The 27,208-nt window shown below is 37.6% G+C and overlaps 1 protein-coding gene and 1 long non-coding RNA gene across 2 annotated transcripts in view; one reads left to right on the top strand and one right to left on the bottom strand.

Annotated features, from left to right (window-relative positions):
- The window catches only part of LOC140520459 (uncharacterized), a 61,790-nt gene that overhangs the window by 15,551 nt on the left and 19,031 nt on the right, over positions 1-27,208 (bottom strand). The window lies entirely within an intron of this gene.
- Positions 4,003-27,055, top strand: DEFB130B (defensin beta 130B). The gene is made up of 3 exons (XM_072634384.1): positions 4,003-4,133; positions 19,116-19,265; positions 26,687-27,055. Exons 1-3 carry the CDS (start codon positions 4,076-4,078, stop codon positions 26,854-26,856), a joined length of 378 nt encoding a protein of 125 aa, XP_072490485.1. The 5' UTR covers positions 4,003-4,075; the 3' UTR covers positions 26,857-27,055.

Consider the following 27,208-nt stretch of genomic DNA (forward strand, 5'->3'; position numbering starts at 1 on the left):
TCTATCTGTGTTCCCCAGAACAAGGCAATTCCCAGATTTGAGATTCAGATCCCTCATCTAAGAATGTGAAGTTTTGGAGTAGGACTTGTTTCTTAAACACTATTTTTTCTTTTGTGAAACCCTCTGGCTGTCTGGGGAAGCCTATAGATCCTTGAGTAAAATAAAATACATAAGATTAAAAGGAAATCAACTATATTGAAATACCACTATCAAAATGCTTAACAAAACAAATTCATAAACTCCATATTAAAAACTCTAGTGTTAGAGGTTTTCTATGAGCCCTTCCCATTGTAACATTCTGTGAATCTGAATACATATTATACACATATATATACATGTATATAAATATGTATATAAGTACACAAATATATATACATACATATATATATAGTATATGTGTATATTCCAATATATGGAAAAATATTCAAATTGCTAATGCTTACATTGAGACAATATGATAAGAATACTAATGCTACTTTATATTAATTTACTAAGTCAGTGCTATACCAAACTGTCAAAGAATACATTACTATGCTAGAAAAAATAATGACAAAATTCATATGGAGGATCAAAAGGTAAAGAATCTCCAGGGTAAGAAGGTTTTTTAAAAGCGAAAAGGAAGAAGGCCTAGTAGTCCAGGTCTCAAACTGATCTACAAAGCAGTAATCATTCAAAATAATGTCGTACTGGTTAAAGATTATGGCAGTCAATCAGAGGAACAGATTAGGTATATAACACGCAGAAGCAAACAGAAATTTAGTATTTGATAAATCTAAAGACCCCAATTATTTGTATGAGAACTCACCATTTCACAGAAAATACTGGGAAAATTATCTAGCAGAAATTAGACTTAGGTCAACACCTCACAACCATATACTAAGGTCAGCTCCATATGGAAATGTGACCTAGATGTAAAAGGTCACATAATAAACAAATTTGAGAAGTAAGGAAGAAATTATTTTCTGGATTTGTGAATAAGGGAAGAATTCATGATTAAATAAGCAATAGAGAGGATCATAGAAGATAAACAAACTATTCCAATACAAATATTCTTAAAATATTGCACAAATAAATCCAGTACAGCTAAGATTAGAAGATAAATAATTGACTGCGGAAAATCTTTGCAATGAATCTTTGATAAAGGTCTCATTTCCAATATATGTAGGATGCTGATTCAAATGTATAAGAATAAAACCAACTCCCTAATTGATAGTCAAAGGATTTCACAGGAAGTTACAAAAGAAAAAAGATAAGCTATCAAAAGCAACATTTTTTTAATGTGGCAAAGCACTAATAAATAAAAAAATATGAAAGCAACTCAGAAGTTCCACCTCAAAACCTTCTGATTGATAAAGTTGACTCCCAAAAAAAATGGTGAATGATGAGTGTTAGAGTGGCTGTGGGAAAATAAAGACATTAATGAACTTCTGGTAGAGTTGGAAATTGATCCAACCATTCTGGAAGGTAATTTGGAATTATGCTCTAAAAGCTACTAAACTATGAACACTCTTTGACCCAGTGATAGCACAACTAGGTCTATAAGATCTAAAAGTATAAGAAATATTTAGAATATGTAGCAACCTCAAAGTGAAAACGAAGGGACTGTCCTACTGGAGAATGGCTAAATAATGATTCATGAATATGATGGAATATTATGTGCCATAAGAAAGGAACAATTTCAGAAGAAATTGGGAAGACTTCTATGAACTGATTCATAGCAAAGTGAGCCAAACTGAGGTAACAATTCATGCAGTAGCAACAGAGAAACACAACTTTAAAACACTTTAGACCCCAGATCAATAAACCACCAGTCCAGAAGACTGATGATGAGCCATGCTATCCATCTCTTACCAGAGAAATGATGAATTTAAAATTCAGAAAGACACTTACATTTTTTCAGGATGCAAAATGTGGGAATTTGTTTTCCCAGATGAATATTTTTGAAGAGGCTTTTACTTTTCTTTTTTGTTGTTATTTTTTTCAATTGGGGCAGTGAGAAGAACAAATTATGGATACATATAAAAATAAATGGGTACAATTTCTGTTTAGTTGAAGTCAGTGCATTTCTGTATCTTTCTGGTTATATCACAACATGATTACCTTATTCATAGAGGCTACTAAGACACAGGGCCAGATATTCAGTGAGGTCCTCATGGGGGAAAATACACACTGTGGAATGTGCAATTGGGATGTCTGCAAAGGACAATGGCACCGAGAGATAATGCCCTGTGTCTCAGAGTAAAGAACAATGGCCATGTATAAAAGACACCCGAGTTCAAACCCACAGCTCTATTGATCACAATATGCGACTGTAACCAAGTAAGCTATCTGCTCTGGTTCTCAGTGGGATTGAAAAGATCTCTGGGATCCCTTTAAGTTTTGCATATAATGTGTCCACATAACTAGGGTTTAAAGAATGGAAAGAAATGAGAAGCAGAACTAAAGACATTTTCTCTCCAGAGAGCAGTGATGTTACAAAAACAAATTAAAGCTAAGAACCCCACAAGGACATTGTCCTATCTCTGCCTTTGCTCCATATGTATTTATCAGAGAAAAACTACCCCCCCACTCACCCACGTAAACACACTTAGCTAACAAGTCCTTGATACCATCTTGCATCACTTCCACCAACTGATATAACACAAAATAGAGGTCATATTGACCACTATGGGATCCAAGAAAGTGATTTGTATACCCTAATCATTGTTAATGACTGCTTCTGCCCATTCTTTCCCTTACCCCTACTTTTACTCCCTCATCCTCTTCTCTCCCGACTCACAGGCCATCCTGTTCCCATTCAGCATCTCCTCCAGAAGTCCACTGAGGTGGAAGGCCAGAGAAAATTCCACTAACTCTTCATCTATCTTCAAGAAAGCCTTCCACCCTCTGTCACTGCAGACTCAAACAGCTTAGTGAATTCTATACATTCTATCTCACTTTGGCAATGGAAAGAAACAACAGAATACACCAGAATCATTGCTCCTTCTCAGGTTGTTTTTCCATCTAGTTTAGGCCAAGGCTGAGAATTCAACTCCCTTTGAAAAACATTCATTAAGGACTTGCTCTGCATAGAAGAGGTAATACCGCAAAGCAGAGAGAGGGCTAAGTCTAAGAATTAAGAAGACCTAGATTCAAGTCTCTTGTCACACATACTATGTGACCCTGGACAAGTCACTTAATGTCTCAGTGTTCTTGCTAACTCTCTAAAACTGTTATTTGCAAAACAGGTCCAGATATGCATTGATAAAGAGAGTTTCCACACTGCATGTTCCCTATACCAATAAAATCACAGATCTGGTCCCTTCTTTCCCTAAAAGATGTTGAGCAGGGCCCAGAGTAATTTGCTTGGAATTCAAGGGTAAAATAATGATACAGCCCTTGCCCTCAAAAATATTACACGTTCATTGAAAGATAACTCACTTATTGAGGGACTGATTGGAAAGGCAGTGTTGCCCAGTGGAGAAAACAATGGATTTGAAGTCAGAGGTTTAAACCTGGGTTCTAAAAGTACCTCTGCTACTCATTACCTGTTTGACCTTGGGAAAATTACCTAAGTAAATTTCCAGCTCTCAGTTCCCTCATCTTTCAATGAGGAAATTTTACTAGACAGTCTTTGAGGTCCCTTCCACATCTCAATCCATGATTCTATGTCTCTCAGGGGCCAAAAGGACTATGGGATTACAGAGGAGGGGGAGATGACTGACAGGTGATCTCATCAGAAATGTTTTCTCACCAACGTGGAAGAACTCAAGAGAGGCTTTGAAAAATGGGCATCAGATGGGGAGATAGGAGGAGGAGGATATTCCACATAAGGGATCGGAATGATCAGGTACTCTCTCTGCCTTCCTGTTCACTCGGGCTTTTTCAAGTCCCCTCTGAGCCAACAGCCCACACACTATTCACTGAAGCATGGAAAATTGCCTCCTCTCCATAAGCTTACCCGCTCCAAAATGACTCAGGACCCTGCCAGAAATATAAAAGAAAAAAACAGTCAGGCTCTGTCTGCCTGCCTCAGCTAAAGAGCTTGGGTCCATCCCTGTGTTTCCCAGACTTCCTTTCAACTGACACCCCAGTCATGAAGATCTTGTACTTCATGTTTTTGGTTCTCATATGTCTGGCTCAGGTTTTTCCAGGTAAGAGGAGAGTCAACAGAGGTAGAAGGGGGCCAGTACTCCATGTTATCTCATCCTAGGGGGAGAAGCACAGGACTTAGCAGAGGTAAAATAATCAGCTCTTGGTTGGCCCTGGACGAACATGAGACTCTCTGGGACACTGTCTGGGATTACAGGCAGAAAACTGAAGAGAATTAGTTGTCTTGACTCAATCCTTTACTCTCCTTTCTCTTCCTTTTAAAATAACCATTAGTATATTAAAAAAAACCCAGAGCAGGTTATCGTTCACCATACACCCTATAATAATTGTGGCTTTTATACCCTTTTTTTTTTTTCCGAAAGAAGAATTTTTCTCTTAAGCTTTCTCCAAAGGTCTGATAGTCAGTATCTCTTTCCAGGGTCTGGATTGGACAAATTAGAATCCAGGCTGGAATTACCAAAGGTTGAACATTTGCATAATCAATTACCTTAGTCCCTCCTACACACATACACACACACACACACACACACACACACACACACACACACACACACACACACACTGAACCTGGTGGTAGCTAGGTCCTCCAGAAGTGGAAAGTGTGGTTTATACCAACAAGGTTTTCTACGTCAACATCTCTCTCCATGTTGATTTTAGATTAGAACTGGAATGTTCTGATCTCTAAGGAAGAAGAAGGGGTCCTGACTGGCTTTCTTTGTCCTGTGAGTCTGAGCTTACCTTAATGAAGTATTTGAGAGTTAAATTCCATTACAATAAGTTATGCTAGCACTTCAGGCCATATTATGATATTTCTGTATTTTTATGGCCTGTGAAAGCTTATGGAACGGAATTCACTGAAACAGGGTTGGAACTCTAGCTCCACACACTTTCAACATGTGACCTTTAGCAAATCATTTCACTTCTCTGAAGCTTGGTTTCCTCCTCAGTGAAATGAAGAATTTGGACCAAATGGCCTGTAAGTTCCCTTCTAGGTCTACATCTGTTATGGGTACATCCTCCAACACTTCTTGTCTGCCTGGAACACATGTGCCTGAGAAAAGTCAAGTCAACAAACATTTATTAAGCACTTACTATGTGCCAGATGTTGTGCTTGAATTGGATAGGGGAGACTGTCCCAAAAAGTAGTCCAAAAGTGGGCAAGAAGAGGAGGCAATTGCAGAAGTGCAAAGGACAGACCCATAATGAGGCCAACACATCCCCTAGAGAGTCCTTTGAAGGCTACCACACTGTGCATGGGCTTCTAGAGGATCCTGAAGCAGGACACAGAAGAAAATGGCAGTCACCAGGGGAGGAAGTAGAAAGAAGGTCTGCTAGGAAATTTCCCTCTGGAATCAGTCTATCAGAGAAGATGGCATTTACATACAAGGTATTCCCAAACTCAGTGCAGTTTTAATCTATTAAAGCTTTTAACAAATGATACAACATAAACTTCTCAAGAGCAGAAACTATTTCCTCCTTATCTTTGTATGGTCAATGCCTAGCATACAAAAGGTGCTTATTGATTATTTGATTAATTCCAGTTTTTGAAGGTTGTTCTATGGAAGAGGGAGCACATTTGTGCTGATTGGCCCCAGGGGCAATAAAGGGGCCAATAAAGTAATAACAGGAATTTACAGAGAGGCAGATTCACTTCTTAACAATTAGAACTGACTTTATTGTGTGAAAAGCATTTTGTAGTTGTGTCCATATAGTTCCTAGGCTTGTCTTGACAGGTAGGCTTCCAAGCGTTTTATAGTGTTGATAGTTATTTTAAATGGAATTTCTCTCTCTCTCTTGCTGCTGGACTTTGTTGGTAACATATAAAAATGCTGATGATTTGCGTGGGTTTATTTTGTATCCTGCGACTTTATTAAAGATGTTAATTATTTCAAGCAGTGTTTTAGTTTATTCTCTAGTATTTTCTAAGCATAACATATCATCTACAAAGAGTGATAGTTTTGTTTCCCCACTGCCTATTCTAATTCCTTTCGTTGTTTTCTTCTCTTAGTGCTATAGCTAACATTTCTAATACAATATTAAGCATCTTTGCTTCATCCTTGATTGTACTGGGAAAGCTTCTAGCTTATTTCCATTACAGATAATGCTTACTGTTGGTTTTAGATAAACATTACTTATCATTTTAAGGTAAGCTCCATTTATTCCTATGCACTTTAGTATTTTTAGTATCAATGAGGGCTGTATTTTGTCAAAGGCTTTTTCTGCATCTATTGAGTTAATCATAGGATTTCTATTCATTTTGTTGAGATGATCAATTATTTTAATAGTTTTCCTAATATTGAATCAGCCCTGTACTCCTAATATAAATCCCACCTGGTCATAGGATATAATTCTTGTGATATAATGCTGTAATCTCTTTGCTAGTATTTTATTTAACATTATTGCATCAATATTTATTAGGGAAATTTTCTTTCTCTATTTTCACTTTTCCTGGTTTATGTATCAACACCATATTTGAGTCATAGAAGGAATTTGGTAGGATTCCTTCTTTGCTTATTTTTTCCCAATAGCTTATATATCATTGAGATTAATTGTTCTTTAAATGTTTGACAGAATTTACTTATGAATCTATTTTGTCCCGGGGATTTTTTCTTAGAAGTTCATAGATGGCTTGTTCAACTTCTTTTTCTAAGATTGGATTAAGTATTTTATTTCTTCTGTTAATCTAGGTAATTTATATTTTTTTAGATATCCATTTCATTTAGATTGGCAAATTTATCAGCATGTAATTGGGCAAAATAGTTCCTATAATTGTCTTAATATCTTCTTCATTTGGTGGTGAATTCACCTCTTTTGTATTTGATACTAGTAATTTTTTCCCTTTTTTAATCAAATAATCAATGGTTTATCTCCTTTACTGGCTTTTCATAAAACCAATCCTAATTGTATATATTGTTTCAATGGTTTTTTTCACTTTCAATTTTTTAATCTCTCCTTTGATTTTCAGGATTTCTTATTTGGTGTTTAATTAGAAATTTTTAATTTGTTCTTTTTTCAAGTTTTTTTTTATTTTAGTTACATGCCCAATTCAATGATCTCCTCTTTCCCTGTTTTATTGATGTAGCAATTAGAGATATAAATTTTACCCTAAGTAGAACTTTGGCTGCATCCCATAAATTTTGGTATGTTGTCTCATTCTTGTGATTTTATTTAATGAATTATCAATTGTTCCTATGATTTGTTCTTTAATCCACTTATTTTTTAGGATTAAATTACTTAGCTTCCCATTAATTTTTAATCTATCTTTTCATTGCTCATTATGGAATGTAATTTAATTGCATTATGATCTGCAGATGATATATTTACTATTTCTGTTTTTCTGCATTTGGTTGTGAGGTTTTTATGTCCTAATACATAGTGAATTTTTGTACTGCCATGTGCTGCAGAGAAAAAGGTATATTCCTTTCTATTCCAATTCAATTTTCTCCAGAGAGCTATCATGACTAATTTTTCCAAAATGTTATTCCTCTCCTTAACTTCATTCTTGTTTATTCTTTGTTTATTCGTGTTTATTATTTAGATTAATCTAGTTCTTGGAAGAGAAAGTTGAGGTTCCCCAATAGCATAGTTTTATTGTCTATTTTCTCCTGTGACTCATTCAACTGCCTTCAAAAATTTAGATGTTATACCCTTTGGTATATGTAAGCTTATTAATGATATGACTTCATTTCTATGATACATTTCAGCAAGATATAATTTCCTTCCTTACCTCTTTTAATTAGGTCTGCTTTTCTACTTTTGCTATGTCTGAGATCATGAGTGCTATCCCTGCTTTCTTTGTTTCAGCTGAAGTATAATAGATTTTGTTATAACCCTTACCTTTATTCTGTGTGTGTCTCTGTGCTTCAAATGTGTTTCTTGTAAACAACATATAGTAGGATTCTGGTTATTAATCCATTATGCTATCTAATTCTATTATATGGGTGAGTTCATCCCATTCACATATTTAGATATAACTAACTGTATTTCCCTCCATGCTATTTTTCTCTAGTTTATCCTTCTTTCTCTTACTCCTGCTCTGTCCCTCCTCACAAGTGTTTTACTTCTGATTACCACCTCCCCCAATCTGCCCTCCCTTTTATCAGTACCACCCCTTCTATTTTCCCCATTCCTTTTTTACTTCCTTGCAGGGTAAGATAGAGTTCTGTATCCAAATGAGTATATATGTTACTCCCTCTTTGAACTAATTTTAATCAGAGTAAGGTCTAAGCTTTGCCTAACATCCCCAACCCATTTTCTCCTCCATTATAATAACCCTTTCATGCCTCTTTTATGTGAGATAATATACCCCATTCTATCTCCCCCCTCTTTTTTCTGGTTCAGTCTTCTTTCTCACCTCTGTATTTTGTTTGGGGGGATGTTATCCCATCAAAATCACCTTGTATATACACTCTCTGCATACTCCTTATTCTAATAAAATTCTTAAGACTTACAAATATTATTTTGCCATATATAGATACTAACAATTTAATCTTATGTTTTCTCTTTCTTGCTTATTTTTATCTTTTTAGGTTTCCCCTGAGTCTTGCATTTGGAGGTCAAATTTTTTATTCAACTCTGTTCTTTTAATTAGTAATGTTTGAAAGTCCTCTATTTCATTAAACGTCTATTTTTCCCCCAATGGATTATATTCAGGTTTGCTGGGTAGGTGATTCTTGATTGTAATCCTAACTCTTTCTGGCATGTCAACTACAAAACATTTTTCACACAAATAAAGTCAGATCTAAACAACTGAAAAAATATTTACTGTTCATGGGTAGGCTGAGAAAATATAATAAAAATGACAACTCTACCTAAATTAATCCATTTATTCAATGCCATACCACTCAAACTATTTTTTAAAAAATTTAAAGAGCTAGAAAAAAATAATAAAATTCATCTGGAAGAACAAAAGATCAAGGATATCAAAGGAATCAATGACCAAAAAAGTAAAGGAAGATGGTCTGATTGTATCAGATCTCAAACTGTATTATAAAGTGTTAATTATCAAAACAATTTGGTACTGACCAAGAAATAGAATGGTGGATCAGTGGAACAGATTAGGTACACATTGCATTATAGTAAATGACATAGTAAACTGGTAATCTGGTATATGATAAACCCAAAGATCCAAGCTTTTGGAACAAAAACTGATTATTTGACAAAAAAATTAATAGGAAAACTGGAAGAAGAAAAACAAGTATGGCAGAAACTAGGTTTAGACAAATATCTCACATCATATATCAAAGTCAGGTCAAAATGGCCACATGATTTACACATAAAGGGTGTTATCATAAACACATTAGGAAATCATGGAATAGTTTATCAGTCAGATCTCTGGATAAGGAAATAATTTAAGATCAAAGAAAATACAGCATTACAAAATATAAAATAAATAATTTTGATTATATAAAATTAAAAAGTCTTTGCACAAATAATACCAATGCAACCAAAATTCAAGTAAAGCAGAAAACTAGGTGGGGGAGGGTGCAATAAGTATATCCGACAATAGCCTCATTTCTCAAATATAGAGAACTGAGTCAAATATATAAAAAAATACAAGTCACTCTCCAATTGATAAATGGTCAAAGGATGTAAATAGGCAGTTTTCAGACAATAAAATCAAAGCTATTTATAATCATGTGAAAAAATGCTCTAAATCACTATTGATCAGAGAAATGTAAATTAAAACCACTCTGAGGTACCACTTCACACCTATCAGAGTACTAATATGACAAAAAAGAAAAATGTTGGATGTTGGAGGAAATATGGGAAAAGTGGGGCACTAATGCTCTGTTGGTGGAGTTGTGAACTGACTCAATCATTCTGGAGAATAATTTTGAATTACGCCCTAACAGCAATCAAACTATGCATACTCTTTGATCTAACAATACCTCTGCTAGGTCTATATCCCAAAGATATCCAAAAAGAAAGGGAAAAGGACTGATTTATACAAAAATATTTATAGCAACTCTTTTTGTGATGGCTACAAATTGGAAATTAAGGGAATGCTCATCAATGAGGGAGTGGTTAAACAAACTGTGGTATGTGATTGTAATGGAATCTTACCATGCTATTAGAAATGGCAATTAGGTGATTTCAGAAAAACCCGGAAAGACTTATATGAATGGATGCATAGTGAAGGGAACAGAACCAAGAGAACATTGTACATAGTAACAGCAATATTGTTCAATGAAGAACTCTGAATGACTTAGCTATTCTTAGCAACACAAAGATCTAAGACAATCCCAAAAGACTGATGAAGCACACTATCTGCCTCCACAGAAAGAACTGATTGAATACAGACTGAAGCACACTATTTTTCACTTTTTTTCATTTTTTATTCATCTTCTTATACAAAATGACTAATATGGAAATATTTTACACATGTATATCCTATATCTGATTTCTTACCATCTTGGGGAGGGGGAGGGGAAGGAGGGAAGAAGGGATTTAATTTGGAACTCAAAACTTCAAATAAAAATGTTTAAAAAATTGGAAAAGTAGATAAGTTTAAACATAAAGTACCTAACTTTAATTTGAGAATTTACAGTATTAGAAATATTGTTCTAACACTATATAAATCATAGGTTCCCAAAGTGGGTGATAGTCCCACCTGAGGAGTGATGAAATGATCCAGGGGGGGTGGTAGTAGCCTTGGGTGCAATTAGGGGGCATTGAATAAAAATAAGGGGGTAGTGGAAGCATAAGGAAAGAAGAGAAGAGAATTTTGAAAAATCATTAGTACATGTTTCATCTGCATTATAACAGAAATAAAGTTAGAATGATTACATTATTTTCCAAATAAACACACAAAATACAAGTTATAACCTGTCAGTGGTCAAGTCCACCAACAGGTCTTAACAAGAAAGTATTGGCAAGTGAGCATGTTCCTCATTGTAGAAGAGTCCAGAATGTGTTGGCAGGAATAAGTGTATATAATTACTTGTTTACAATATATAAGGTTACATAACACAACATTGTGCCATCAAAATTTCAATTCAGGAAAAAAAATGCACGAATTTACAATAATATATTAAATTTAACATGCATCTTTTTAAAAAAATATAAAATATATTTTATATTTTTTTAAATGACACAAATTTCAAAAAACCTGTTAAGGATCAAGGAAAGTACCAGGAGGGCACTATTTTTTTTTTATGAAAAGGGGACAGTAGGCCAAATAAGTTTGGGAACCGCTTATATAAATATTGGTTTGGATTAAATATACATATATATATATATATATGCATATATTTGTATACATATTGGTTATTGTGATCTGCAATTATTATATAAAACCTTAAATGTCTCTTTGTACTGTTCAAGCTGAGAATTATTTAACTCTCTCTGTGAAAACTCTCAAAGGCTTCTCTGTTTGGGAGAACTGACCATAGCTAATAAGTAAAAACCCTTTGAGAAAAGAAATCAGTCATTTAAAATCTAAGGGTAAGAAATTCTAAAAGCAATAACTTCTAATATTTTAACCCAGCACACTTTCAGATAGCTGAATGATAACAGTTGTGAATTTAAACTGTAAAACTTTACATATATTTCCTAGTATTTGCAGCTTGAAATTCCAAGGGGGGTGGGAATTGTTCCTTATCTGCTAAATCTCAAAGACAAGTAAAGGAGGCAGGAGATTAAAAATTGATCCAGCTCTTTAAGGATACAGAGCTAGGAATTGTCACCACGTTTTATGTGTGTATGTCTGTATACACAGACATATATGTATGTATATGTTGTGTGTATGTATATGTGTATACATACATATACATATATATTACCATTAATAATTATATATCTGGATTTGATTTAATTTAAGCCAATATCTGTCCTGATGGAAATAAGAACAGTTTGTTCTTATGCAAGACCTTGCTTTGTTGGGGAATTCCTACTGATTAAATGAGAGGCAAATATTCCTTGCAAAAAATGAGGGTGCAATTTTTAAGCATGCTTATGATGTAGAGTGAGTTTTATCTAAGATATAGACAACAGATATATGCATGTATATGTGTGTGTATGTGTTAATTTTGAGGTTTGCAGCAAGTAACCAACGCTGTTTTTCTAGAAGTTTAAGCAAATTATCAAATATTTACTAGGTGGGGCGGAGCCAAGATGGCAGAGTAGAAACACACACATACGCTAGCTCCAAACCCACAGCCCATAAAATATCTGTAAAAAAAGGACTACCAATAAATTCTGGAGCAGCAGAAGCCACGGAACAGCAGAGCGGAGGAGATTTCTGTTCCAGAGAGCCTGAAAACCTCTCGCAAAAGGTTCTTTGCACTGCAGACTTGGAGCAGAGCCCAGCCCTGTGTTGGCCGCCAGGCGCCGAGAGGAGCAGATCCGAGCAGGCTTCAGGGACAGAATCTCCAGTGGCCGCGTGGGTCCCTCCACCCACAGGTGACAAGGGGTCAGTGAGAGGGTCTCTTTGGTGGGTCAAGAGGTGTTGGGATTGGAAGCTCAATTCCGTGTGGACGGTCTCGGGCGGGTAAAAGTGGGACTTCTAAATCTTAGAGTCTTACGAGGCCCTCCATGAACAGTGGGGGTTCGAGAAGGTCAGACTGAGCTAGCTCGGCTAGCTCGGGTATTTCCGCCTCTCCCCTGGAGATACGGGATGGGTGGAGTCTCCCTGCCCTCGAGGTCGTCCCGGATTGGAGCACACCTAGTTACCTAACAGCACGGTATTGAGATGCAAACTGTGTGGCTGAAGATTAAGTAGGATTCAGGAAGCCTGAAAGCTCTCTCTTAGGACGTGAGGAGCCAAGAGGACAGTAGGCTCCGCTTCTTTTCTTTCCTCTCTCCCCTCCCCCTCTCTCCCCGCTTGTACTTCTACTTCCAATCCCTTAAGCTTAGCCTCCTTAGGAAATCTCCCCCTCTTCCTCCTAAGGAAGAATTTCCCTGCATTTGTAACCCAGACCCTGAAATAAAGCTCAACCCCTGTTCGACTCTGGAACGTCCTTTCTCTCATACGTGCATCCGGCGTGGCCAGCCGAAGACCTCGGAGGTGAGGTAGGAAAGACTTGGGTAGCCCAATACAGGCCTCTAGGCTTGGCAAAGAGGGGAGTGGGGTGCCCCCGTAACTCAGGCCCCCTCAGGAGGCAGCAGCAGACTCGGGAGCAGACCAGGGTTCCCCAAGCAGGCAGGAGCCTGGATCCATTGTTGAAGGTCTCTGCATAAACCCCCTGAAGGAACTGAGCCCGAGAGGCGGCCCTGCCCCCACCTGAGCACCTGAACTTGATCTCACACTGAATAGCAGCCCCACCCCCACGGAAGCCCTGAGGCTGGGGAGCAGCATTTGATTCTCAGACCCCAAGTGCTGGCTGGGCAGATCTGGAGGCGAAGTGGGGGTGAAGAGGATATTCAGAAGTCAAGTCACTGGCTGGGAAAATGCCCAGAAAAGGGAAAAAAACCAAGACTATAGAAGGTTACTTTCTTGGTGAACAGGCACTTCCTCCCTTCCTTTTTGATGAGGAAGAACAATGCTCATCATCAGGGAAAGACACAGGGAAAGACACAAGGCTTCTGTATCCCAGCCCACTCAATGGGCTCAGACCATGGAAGAGCTCAAAAAGAGCTCAAAAAATTTTGAAAATCAAGTTAGAGAGGTGGAGGAAAAACTGGGAAGAGCAATGAGAGACATGCAAGCAAAGCATGAACAGCAGGTCAGCACCCTGCTAAAGGAGACCCAAAAAAAATGCTGAAGAAAATAACACCCTGAAAAATAGGCTAACTCAATTGGTAAAAGAGGTTCAAAAAGCCAATGAGGAGAAGAATGCTTTCAAAAGCAGAATTAGCCAAATGGAAAAGGAGATTCAAAAGCTCACTGAAGAAAATAGTTCTTTCAAAATTAGAATGGAACAGATGGAGGCTAATGACTTTATGAGAAACCAAGAAATCACAAAACAAAACCAAAAGAATGAAAAAATGGAAGATAATGTGAAATATCTCATTGGAAAAACAACTGACCTGGAAAATAGATCCAGGAGAGACAATTTAAAAATTATGGGACTACCTGAAAGCCTTGATCAAAAAAAGAGCCTAGACATCATCTTTCATGAAATTATCAAGGAAAACTGCCCTAATAGTCTAGAACCAGAGGGCAAAATAAATATTGAAAGAATTCACTGATCACCACCTGAAAAAAGATCCAAAAAGAGAAACTCCTAGGAACATTGTGGCCAAATTCCAGAGTTCCCAGGTCAAGGAGAAAATATTGCAAGCAGCTAGAAAGAAACAATTCAAGTATTGTGGAAATACAATCAGGATAACACAAGATCTAGCAGCTTCTATATTAAGGGATCGAAGGGAGTGGAATAGGATATTCCAGAAGTCAAAGGAACTAGGACTAAAACCAAGAATCACCTACCCAGCAAAACTGAGTATAATACTGCAGGGGAAAAACTGGTCTTTCAATGAAATTGAGGACTTTCAAGCATTCTTGATGAAAAGACCAGAGCTGAAAAGAAAATTTGACTTTCAAACACAAGAATGAAGAAAAGCATGAAAAGGTAAACAGCAAAGAGAAGTCATAAGGGACTTACAAAAGTTGAACTGTTTACATTCCTACATGGAAAGACAATGTTTGTAACTCTTGAAACTATTCACTATCTGGGTACTGGGTGGGATTACACACACACACATGCACACATACACACACATAGAGACAGAGTGCGCAGAGTGAATTGAAGAGGATGGGATCATATCTTTAAAAAAAATGAAATCAAGCAGTGAAAGAGAAATAAATGGGAGGAGAAAGGGAGAAATGGAATGAAGCAAATTATCTCCCATAAAAGAGGCAAGCAAAAGACTTTTTTAGTTTAGGGAAAAAGAGGGGAGGTGAAAGAAAAACATGAAGTTTACTCTCATCACATTCCACTAAAGGAAGGAATAAAATGCACACTCATTTTGGTATGACAACCTATCTTACAATACAGGAAAGTTGGGGATAAGGGGATAAACAGGGTGGGGGGGACGATGGAAGGGAGGGCATGGGGAGGAGGGAGCAATTTGAGGTCGACACTCATGGGGAGGGACAGGATCAAAAGAGAGAATAGAAGTAATTGGGGGCAGGATAGGATGGAGGGAAATATAGTTAGTCTTATACAACATGACTATTATGGAAGTCATTTGCAAAACTACACAGATTTGGCCTATATTGAATTGCTTGCCTTCCCAATGGGGATGGGTAGGGAGGGAGGGAGGAGGAGAAGTTGAAACTCAAAGTTTTAGGAACAACTGTCGAGTACTGTTCCTGCCGCTAGGAAATAAGAAATACAGGTAAAGGGGTATAGAAAGTTATTTGGCCCTACAGGACAGAGGAGAGGATGGAGACAAGGGCAGAGAGGGATGATAAGAGGAGAGAGCAGATTGGTGATGGGGGCAATTGGAATGCTCGGTGTTTTGGGGTGGGAGGAGGGGACAAGGGGGGAGAAAATTAGAACCCAAAATTCTGTGAAAATGAATGTTAAAAGTTAAATTAATTAATTAATTTAAAAAATTTACTAGGTGGGATTTCAGAATGTAATTATTAATTTCTAGTGATATATTTTATACCAGGAAAAGATATTGAGTAAATTTTTAAAGGCCTAGTAAACTTTGTTTTTGTGGTAAGGTTAATTTAATTGGCTATATAGATAAATATATACACACATACATATATATACAGAAATGTATGTCTATGTGCATATACATGTGTGTATATGCAAGTGCGCGCACACACACGCACACACACACACACGCACGCACGCACACACACTTTTTTGCCATTGCTTTACCTAGAAAAACTGAGTCTCCTACCCATTGCAAACATCTTTTGACTAGAGGGAGATGTAATGATTAAGAATTGATTTTATTTATGATATTTTGAGGATTTATTTATGCTACTTAAAGACATTTTAAACCAACTTAGTCTTGATAAATTCCAATTTTAAACATGCATTTTTGCTTTAATATTGAATAATAGATATCTGTCACTTTAGATGTTTCCAGCTAATTTAATTTATAAAAGTTTGGTGATTATTTTTTTAACATCAGGATACATTCTAAGCTATGTTTAAGAAAGAGAAATATTTTTAGGAAGAAATGCTTAAGTGAACTCAACCTTGAGTTGTGGACATTTAATTGGGAGGTGGGCTAAAAGTCTTCCATTCCTCCTGTGGAGAACATGACTTGATCATGAGACCCACTAGCCTCCAGCAATCTGGCCAGGAGAAGTCATTTTGACTTAGACCTCTCTGGGTACACGATTATGATCCCCCAGCAAAGGACTCATCCAGAGTGGATTCTGTTTATACTCTAAATAGGAATCAGTTTTCCCAGTTAGGTGGGGTTCCACGCAAACTAAATAAGGAGCCTCTGCCTTGGGTGTGAGGAGTAAACTTGTTACTCAGTCATGACATTCAGAGATTAACTGACCTTTTCATCAGTGGGGTCTTAAAAGAAGTAAGAGGGAAAGGATGGATCACAGATTAATAATTAGTTATTAACGTAATAGTATAATATTAATTACCTCAGGCAGCTGCATGACCTAGACTCAAAACATCCACCAGAAAGCTTTAGGATGAGGGTAGAGTCATAACTATGGAAAGGTAATCTGGCCACTATCCCAAGGTACCAAATTTAGAGAACACCGTCAACACTTGCAGTATAAAAACAGCAAAACTTAGCACCTAGTTAACAAGAATTATTGGTTAAAATAGAAAAGTAATAGTGATGATGACAATGAGAGAATCTGTGTACTGCATTAAGGCTTGAGAATTATTTTACAAATGTTATCTCATTTTATCCATACAACAATCCTCAGAAGTAGATGCTACCATTATACTCATTTTACAGTTGAAGAAACTGAAGCAGATAGAGGTGAAATGATTTGCCACAGACTCACATAAGTAGTAAATGTCTGAGGTCAGATTTCAGCTCAAGTCTTTCCTGGCACTAGGCGCAACACTGTCTATCACCCTCCACTAGATAGCAAACTAGAGCAAGTTCTTCTACCTCCTTCTTCCTCCTCACTCTCCATCCCCCTATACCAAGCTACCTAGCAAAGGCCTCACTCTGGGTTTCTAGAATCTCCTCTTCCTCATCTTTCCCCAATAAAGGGCATCCTTCAGACTGCTCTTCCTGGGTACAGTTTGTGGTACTAAACCCAGATGCAAAATTCCTGATTATAGGACTCTGGATGAGGACACTCTAGTCTAGAAAAATTCAGAGGAAAGGATTCTATATCTGCTTTCTCAGATAATGGTTTGATCACTTACCTAATTTGGAAGCAGGAGGTTTCCGGAGAAGCTGGAGGTGTCTTCCAGCTCTTTAAGCATGACCAATCAAGAAGAACATCATTCTCCCAGGAAATTAGGAGCCCCCAGATAAAAAGTGGCCAGACTGCCTTCCTGGCAGAGACCTGAAGCCTCTCTCAGCCCAGCTGCTCATCCTCTGAACTGACTCCTTCTACCATGAGAATCATATTCCTTTTCTCTGTTCTCCTCTTTGTGGCCCTGATATCACCAGGTAAAGTGGGATTGAAGTGATGGTAGGGGATGATGCTGCTTGGGGAAACTTTCTAGAGAACTTTGGTCACCTCAGCCCCAGGGACCATTTCTGAGACTTGAGCATCCAAAAGTTCTATTTTATCAGTTTGTCCAGGTCCTGGCCTTTTACAAATTGTAAAGTTCATAACTGGTTTGGATACTTTCAGCATCCAATTTTCTGTTTCCTCCTTCTTCCTATCACCATTTAGCAACTCCCCCTACCTCCCTTTAACTACCCAAAGAGTCATACTCTTTCTTCTCATTTTTTTTTCATTTTTAAAATCTTCTGCTTTTACACCACCTTTATTTTCATATATTTTTCTCTTGCCTTTGAAATCCAGAGAAAATTAATTGGTAACAAAGAATAAAAAGGAAAGAGAGGGAAAAAAGAAATTCAATAAAACCAACCAATGAATGACCAAAGTATCCACTGAGACTGAAAGTATATTCACTATTCAACACCTACAGTCCCTCACTTCTATGAATATGGGAGGTAGATGTATTTTCTCATCTCTTCCTCATAACCAAGGTCAGTCTAAAATTATACAGCTTCTCACTTTTTGGTTCATCGGTTGGTCTTTCCATGTTTACATTATTTTGGTCATTACACCCTTTATATTCTCTTTTTTTCATGCTTAATCTACTTTGCCTCAATTCAGATAAGTCTTTCTATGTTTCTTGTATTGTACTTCCTCCATAGTAAAATTTCACTGCATTCATGTACCCTAATTTCTTTAGCCTTTCTCCAATTTACAAGTATCTACTTCGTTTCCAGTTCTTTGCCACTATAGAAAATGCTTCTATAAGTATCTTACCATCTACTGGGCCTTTCTTTCTATCTCTGACCTTCTTAGTGTATATAATTAACAATGGGATATCTTGGTCAAAGTGTGTGAATATTTTAATCATATTCACAACATAATTTCTAATTGCTTTCCAGAGTAGTTGGACTACCCTACCCTCCCACCAACAGTACATCAGGGGACTTGTCTCTCCAACAAGCCCCTCATTTTTCAGATGAGGAGACTAACCTATGGAACTAAAGTGCCTTACCTAGAGGTATATACTGAGCTAGTGGGTGAAAGTATTTACTCCCTAGAACAACCTGTCCCTTTTTTCATTCTCTCCCTTGGTTCTCAGTGACTTAAAATTAAAATTAAAAAAAGAGTTCTACAGAAGAGTGGAGAAAGATCTGAAAATGACAAGGTAAATGTTGGCATAACAGATACTAGGCCTGGAATCAGGGAGACCTGAGTCCAAATCCAGCCTCAGATACATACAAACCATGTGACTCCAAACATGTCACTTAAATTTTGGTCTGACTCAGCTCCCTTTAAATATAAAGAGTGATACTAATAGCCCCTACCTCGCAGGTTTGTTATGAGGATAAAATGAGATAATATTTCTAAAGTGCTCAGCATTGTAATATGTACTAAGCTCTTAATAAATTTTTATTTCCTTCTCTCTCTCTTCTTAACATTCCTTTTAATCAAGGAAAAAAGTGTGGGGTGAAACTCTGGAAGTTTGTGAATGAGAAGTCAGTGGAGGTTCTTGCTCAGCCCAATCCCAGCCCCAGTCTCAATAGTCAATTTGCATGCCACAGGTTCTCCTACCACCCTGAAGATTCATCAGCTCTCCAGGGAGGTAATTCTGGCTGACATCATGCCATATCAAGCCCACTGGTCAGTGAATACTCTAAACATTGTTTAATCAGATTTTAGAATCCTAACTGGATCGATAAGATATAGAAGTATGGACTAGATAACAATAGTTGGGTGGATTAAAGACTGTTTGAATGACCAGACCCAAAGAGTAGACATTAAGGGGTTAACTTCAACTTAGAAGCAGAAGTCTAGAATTGCAGATGATGTCAAGATTGCTAGCAGGTGATGGACTTAGGATCCAAAAAGACCTCCACAAGCTAGAGCAATGGGCCAAATGAAATGATGATATTTAACAGAGATAAATGTAAAATTTTATACTCACATTCAAAAAAATCAGCTTCACAAAGTCAAGACAGGGGAGACAGAACTAGAAAAGAGTTTCTATTTAAAAAAATTTAAAACTTTTAGCTTACTGTTAGAACAATATGTGTCCACTGTGTGATATGACAACAAAAAAGCTAATGCAATTGTATATTGCATTTAGAGAAGTATAGTACCCAGAACAAGAAGGGTGATAGTTATCCTGTGATTGTGTTCTTCCTGGGTCAAACCAGGTCTGGGACATAGTATTCATTCCTGGGTATCACATTTTAGGTGGAAGTTTGCCAAATTGGAGAAGATCCAAAGGAAGTCAACAAGGATACTGAAAGACTTGGTGATGTACCATGGATCATGCCATATGAAAGATATATGAAAATTAGTTGATGGAAATCGTGCTGCTTGGGCAGGACAAGACAAATCTTAGGAAAGACAGAATAGTTTTCTTCAAGTATTAGAAAGACCTTCACTTAGAAGAGAGATTGAACTTGTTCTCCTTGAGTCCAAAAGACAAACTAGAGGCAGTTGCTAGAAGGGGAAGCTAATTTAAGTTCAAAAAAAAGAAAACATTCTTAACAATTATGTAAGAGTAGAATGGACTGCCTCAGGAGTAGTAGTTTTACCATCACTTGGAGATCTTCAATCAATTGGTAAATGATCACTCAGTGAAAATGGAGTAAAGGTTATGCTTATATAGACGAAGACTACTTAAGATTCTCCAAGGTCTCTTCTACCAGAAACATTCTGATCCCTATGATGACTGTACTGAGATTGGTCTCAATTCTGAGCTTCCAACACCAGAAAAGTGTGTGGAAAAGCAAACTGTACAATCATTGTGTACAGCCTAAGTCAGTAGTGGGGAACCTGTGGCCTCAAGGCCACATGTGGCCCTTTATATCCTCAAGCGTAGCCCTTTTGTTGAATCTAAACTTGGCAGAACAAATCCTCTTAATAAAAGGATTTGTTCTGTAAAACTTGGACTCAGTCAAAAGGCTACACCCAAAGGACACATATGGCCTCTAGGCCACAGGTTCCCTACCCCTGACCTAAGTCATATGACATGGTTTAGTGGGAAAAAGTCTAAATCTACATCAGAAGACCAGAATTTGACCAGATCTTATATTTGCTAGCAATGAGAATCTAGGCAACATATTTTAGATGTCTAGATCTCAAGTTCCTCTTACATCAAGTAGGAATAACAATATCTCATAGGATTTTCATAAAGAAAGTACTTTGTAATATATAAGACACATGTGCTATTACATTTGGGTACTTGACCTTGCAAAAAATGGAGGATGGAAAGTCCTCTAAGCATACCAGAGGGAGAAACCATTTGCACCAAGCTAAATCCAGCCCAGTCCAAGAAATGAACAATACTGTAATGGAGAAAGAGAATCCAGCAAAACATACCCTAAATTATGCCCATTTCTATTCTTTACAATCTAGTTTATGAACCCACTGAATGGTTCTCTCCAAAGTTATCAATGATCCCTTAACTCAGGGGTATCAAACTTGTACAATAGAACATGAATAATGTTAGTTTCCCATTTTCCAAGTCAATATGTTACCCACAGAGATCTCATTCTATATTTCAATTTGACACCACTATCTCAACTGCTAATTCCAATGGCCTTTTGTCAGTCCTCATCATTTCTGACTAGTCTGTGGTATTGTTTCTGTTAACCATCCTCTCTTTCTGAATAATCTCTCCTTCCTAGATTTTCATGATAATTATTTCTCCTGATTCTTCTCCTGTCTAACGCTTCCTTCTCAGTCTCCTTTGGTAGATCATTATCCATTCCCCATCCTTTTGTCATGAGCATCCCTCAGGGCTCTACATGGTCCCTCTTCTCTCCTTTATCTCTACTCTCTTTCCATAAAAACAAGTGTGAAATAGCCAATAGCATGGTAGACTTGGAGTCAGGACAACATGGCATTGAATCTCATCTCATTTGTGCAACCTTGAACAAGTCATTTAATATCTCTAAGATTCAGTTTCTTCATCTGTAAAATGATAATGATAATGCCCATAGTATCTTTCTCACAGGGATATTCTGAGGCTTAGATGAAATAATGTGTGTAACGACTTTGCAAGCCTTTAAACTTCATATAAATGCCAGTTATGGTTATTAGTAATCATATCAGTTCTCATAGACTCAATGATCATTAAAGGAAAGCACAATTTAGTGGTTAAAGCAGGAAGATAAGAATTTAAATCCTACCTGTGACACTAACTACCTATATGACCATGGACAAGTCATCCCACCTCTCTGATCCACAGTTTCTCCATATATAGAATAAGAGAGCTGGACTGATCACCTCTGACTTCCCTTCTTGCTCTAAATACATGATCTTATATTATTTATACACATGACTCCCAGGTCTACATATCTATTCATCTCCTGAGCTCTAGTCCCTGATTAGCTAAGCATCTCAAGCTCTCACCATAAAATTTACTGCCTTTTCTCTTTAATAGAGCCATCTTCCTAACTTCTCTGTTTTTGGAGGGCAATATCTTTCTTCCAAACATCCAGCTTGCAATCTTAGAGTCATGGCCCCTTTTTCCTTTTCCTTCTCCCATCAACATCTAATTAGTTTTGTTGACTTTACTTCTACATCTCTCAAATATGTCTCCTCTCCTCTCATACAGTTACCACTTTGGATCAGACTCTTATCATCTTCCTCCTACACTATTGAAATAGTCTCTTAATGTGTCTCCTTACTTCAAGTCACTATCTAATTCCATTCATCCTCCATATACTCCTAGGTGATGCAGCAGATAGAGCACCAGGCCTGGAGTCAGGAAGACCTGAATTCAAACCCAGCCTCAGACAACTACAAGCTGTGTGACCCTGAACAAGTCACTTAACCCTATTTGCCTCAGCTTCCTCATCTGTAAAATGAGCTAGAGAAGGAAAGGGCAAGCCACTCCAGTATCTTTGCCAAGAAAACCCCAGAAGGGTCACAAAGAGTCAGACACAACTGAACAACAACATATAGACCTTTAAGGGATGCCAAGCACTTTCCATATGTTCTCATTTGCTCCTCATAACAACCTTGTCAAGTAAGTGCTATAATTATCCTCAATTTATCCTCAAAATATCCTTATTTTATCCCTAACCCTAAATGTGCTCATTTTATAGACAACGAAACTGAGGCTGATAAAGATTGCCCAAAAGTAAATGTTGGAGGAGCAATTTAAACTCAGGCCTTCCTGACTCCAAGTCCAGAGCTCTACCCACTATGCCAGCTAGCTGCCTATCACACACATTGTTACAGTATCATCACATATAAAATGTGAACAGTAAAATTATAGAGATAACTAAGCTGAATGAGGATTTCTCCAATTCCTCTATTTCCTGGTGCTTTTATCCCCTAATGCCTTATGAGAAAATCAGTGCCTTTAATGTGCCAAAACAGGAAAGGAAAAAGGAAACTTGACTTGGGTGTCCTTCTCTAGGAAAAAAAAATAAGAAGGGACTGTTTTAGCACTGGGTCTAATGGGGAGTGAAGAAAGTCAAAGCCACTTTGTCAGAGTCATAAAACATCATCAATAATAGAAATCAGCAGATACCACCCAAAGACAGATCCAAAAACAACCTTTATAAAATTTTTAAAAACCAATAATGCTACATCCAAAAGAGTCTAATGGCAGGCTTTGGCTCAGCACCAAAGCATTTTGTTTTGTTTTTCCATCCAGAGCCATCATGGTATAGGGAGATCCCAGGAGAAAACTCCCCCTCCACATGAAGTTCTACATCTGAATCTCAGAGAGCTGCCTGTGGCAATGAGAAATGACTGGCTGGGGTTCATTGAGCCAATATGTATGCAGGATCTGAATCCAGGTCTTCTTGACTCCCAGACAGATTCTCTATCTACTAAGAACCAGGAGTTCTTAACCTCTTTTATGTCATAGACTCCTTTGGTGGACTGGTGAAACATAGGAACCCCTTCAGAGACAAATGTCTTTAAGCAAAATAAAGTTCATAGGATAACAAAAGAAACCAATTATGTTGAAATACAGTTATCGAAATATACTTTTAAAAGTTCAGGTTAAGAAACTGTACATAATATATAATTAAATGACTACAGAATCCTTTTGGCATCTCAACAGAAATTTCAGCCAAGTTAGGTTTTTCTGGATCCATATTCAAACACTACAACTAAAACCAGTCATCAGGATGGCCTCATGGCCATTCGATTCCACTCTTATGCTGTACCAAATAAGCCTCTGTCCCAGACTCCCCTTTTTTCTTTTTATTCACTTCAATTCAGCAAACATTCATTAAGTGTTTGTTAATAACAGGTTCTACAATAGGTATTGTAGAAACAAAGATAATATGGAAAAGAGTCCCTGCTCTCAAGAACCATTATATTTCCCATCTCTGTTCCTTTGCACAGGCCTCTCCCTAAGCTTAGAATGCATTCTTTTCTCAACTCCACCTCTTAGAACATCTAATTCCCCTCAAACTCTACCTCAAAAGTCACATGGGCCTTTTTTCTGATCTACCTCCTAGCTGCTAATGCCTCCCTCCACCATTTAAAAAAAAAGAACCTATTTATTGTGGATTTTTTTAAGTTTTGGAGTAAGAAAATGTTTATATCAAGAAAGAGGGAGCAGTGGCCTTGGAGTCTGCAAAACATGGTTTCAAGTCCCACCTCTTACAAATATAACCCTGGACACTGTCCCCAGGAGAGTGATTAAAACTAGCACTTGAAGAAAGGGTATCAAAATTCTCTCTTCACTACTAGGAGATCCTACATAAATAAATCATAGGTCTGATTTGTTAAAAATTCTTATATATGCTTACATGGACACATGTTCTCTCCCCCAATAGAATATAAGCTCCATGACTATTACAGGTCTGCCTTTAAATCTGCAGCACCTAGCAAAGGGACTAGCACATGATAGGTGCCTTAAAATGCTCATTCATTGGCTGATTAATTCAACAAAATAGGTACACAGATAAGCAAATACAAAGAATATAAAAAGCAATGCAAAACAAAGTCAAGAGCCAGAAAGCCCTGATACCAAGGTAGGTCTCTGACAAGTCCCCACTGGAGGAGTTGCCTGAGTTCTGTGTTTATGTAAAGATACCATTTCTGAGAGGCAGGAATCTAAGCCAGTTAGAATGGCCATCAGGCAAATGGGGTACATGACTGCCTACTATAGACAAATGGAAAACAAGCAGCCCTGCCTGTTAGGACAGCATAGTCTCTAAGTGAACTCGAAAGTGAAGTCTGACATTTTTGGACCCATATTATAATTATCATTATCATTGCCCTTTCTATAAAATCTTTACTGAGCACTTTTGTCACAACAACCCTGTGTAGATCATAGTACAAGTATCCTAATTCCCATTTCACAGAGAAGAAAACTGACACTCAGAAAGCTTTAGTTGATTTGCCAGCGGTCACTCTCTGAGTAACAGTTGATATGTATGTAGTTTTAGGGTTGGCTAAGTGCTTTCCCATCTCATTTCAGAATCACAGATTTTTAAGCATTAAAAAGTACCTCAGGAAACAACCAGTTCAACACACACGTAGAAGTAATCCCTGCTCCAACATATACAGGAAAGGGTCATCCAGGCCCTGTTTGAAGCTCTTCAGTGATGAAGAATCTACCCTTCTAATCCTCCTCCCTAACTCCAATCAACCCATTCCACCCAGAGGCAACTCTAATTGTTAGCAAGTTTGTTAGCTAGTTTTTGCCTCCCTGATGTCAATACTCAGTTTTCCTCTCTGTAGTTTCTATTCATGATCCCTGGCTCTGCCCTCTGGGATCCAACAGAACAAATCTAATTTTTCTTCCATACAGCAGCCCTTCAGATGCTTGAACACTACTGTCACATACCTTATAAGTCTTTTCTCCTCCAAATTAAACATCCCCAGTTCCTTCACATGATTCTTGTACAATGTGCACTGATGATCTTTCATCCTGATAATTTTCCTATGTATTTTTCCAGCCTACTAACATCCTTTGTAAACTCTGAAACCCAGAAAAGAATACTGCATTTCACTGATAGGGAAACTAAGGCTTCAAGAAATGAAATAGTTTGTCCTGGGTCTCAAAGTCAGCGATTGACAGAGAATTAGGTCCAACTACAATAACTGTCTTGGCTGGACAACCTAGAGTATCAAAATGAATAATTCCAAACAGCTAATCCCAATAAGCCAATTCATCCTTTCACGTGTAGGAGGCAGTACTTCAGTGCAAATCTACAGCATTAGCAGCAGTTCTTGAGTTTCTGCTCCCCTCTTTTTTCAGTGCCCAAACCTTTCCAAGCCCTAACCTTGTATGACTTCCACCCATTCCCATTATCTGCCTCCTCTACACTTATTCACATGACGCTAAAAGGAGCTGACTGATGTCACACAGCCATGTTGACTGGATTGACTTCAAAATGTATGTTATACAATCTCAACAACTTCTCCAAAATTCATACTCTATTCTACACTCTATAGCTGGCATTTCAAATCTTCTCTTTTCTTCTCAAGCCTTCCATACCACTCCATGCACTCACTCTCATGACTGGGGCTCTTGCCTCTTTGAGAAAATAAAGATAAACTCTCTCTTCTCTCCTTCTCAAAAACTCAAAATCCCCTGACTTTATCCCCAATTCTCTCTTTCATTACTATAGTCTCTTACAAAGTGGTGACTCTTCTTCCAATGTCAGCCTCTCCATATGTGCCCTTGATCCCATCTGCTCCCATCTTCTCCAGCTTATCTTCACTACCATCCATCCTCCACTAGAACCCCTAATTTCTTCCAAAACTTAGTTCAAGCATTACCTTATTGCATCCTTCTAATAATTTCTCTTAATGCCTTCCCCAAAAAATTATCTCAAAAAGATAAGGGAGGGAGGCAAAGGGAGGTGGGAACTTACAGGGGTCAAGGAATAGAAAAGTCAAGTGTGAAGATGACCCTCAGTCACCAAATTTAGTGAACCCTCCACTATCTTGTGTCCCCATAAACAAAACCTCAAAGCAATAAAGACACATTTTACCATTGGTTTCTTCTTCCTAGGAGTCCCAAGACATTTAGGAATGAGCTAATGACCTTGCTCCTTGTGTTTTATGCAGCCATGGGTGGTATGCAACATGGTTCAAGACTCTGTGTTCAGCTGCAAGGTGTCTGCAGAAAAGACAGTTGTGATACAATAGAAGAGAAGTTTGGTCGCTGCACAGCACGTGAAGTATGTTGTCGAAAGTGGTGGTTATCTCCATTTATACCAACACCGGAACCCAAGTGAAAAACTGTGTAGGTCTGGACACATGCAAAAAGAGTACTGCAAGTCTCACAGTATCCAGATAGAAACTAACAACCCATCTTAAAAATCCAACTTCCGGTCCCTCTTTGGGCAGAAATAATTGTTGATTTAAATTCCACCTATGTTTTTTTCTCTGGAGCTGTGCAACTTGGGTTCATTTAAAAGCCCAATAAAGATTTTTCTGAGTTCTAACTATAAGAAGTTTTAAATCATCAAACAAAAGAATGTAATTATTGTAACATCATATGGCATGAAGGTATGTTTGGTTTGAATCCATTTTTCATGTCACATACACTAAAAATTCAGGCAAAGGGTCTTGCTCAGAGGTAGTCTA

This window comes from Notamacropus eugenii, chromosome 1 (assembly GCF_028372415.1).
Source record: "Notamacropus eugenii isolate mMacEug1 chromosome 1, mMacEug1.pri_v2, whole genome shotgun sequence".
Lineage (NCBI taxonomy): Eukaryota > Metazoa > Chordata > Mammalia > Diprotodontia > Macropodidae > Notamacropus > Notamacropus eugenii.

What these genes read in the sequence shown, in the direction of transcription:
- DEFB130B (XM_072634384.1), top strand. Translation starts at nt 4,076, where the DNA reads ATGAAGATCTTGTACTTCATGTTTTTGGTTCTCATATGTCTGGCTCAG. An exon ending in TCTGGCTCAGGTTTTTCCAG is followed by an intron (nt 4,134 to 19,115) that starts GTAAGAGGAGAG and finishes CTTTTAATCAAG; the next exon opens with GAAAAAAGTGTGGGGTGAAA. An exon ending in TTCATCAGCTCTCCAGGGAG is followed by an intron (nt 19,266 to 26,686) that starts GTAATTCTGGCT and finishes TGTTTTATGCAG; the next exon opens with CCATGGGTGGTATGCAACAT.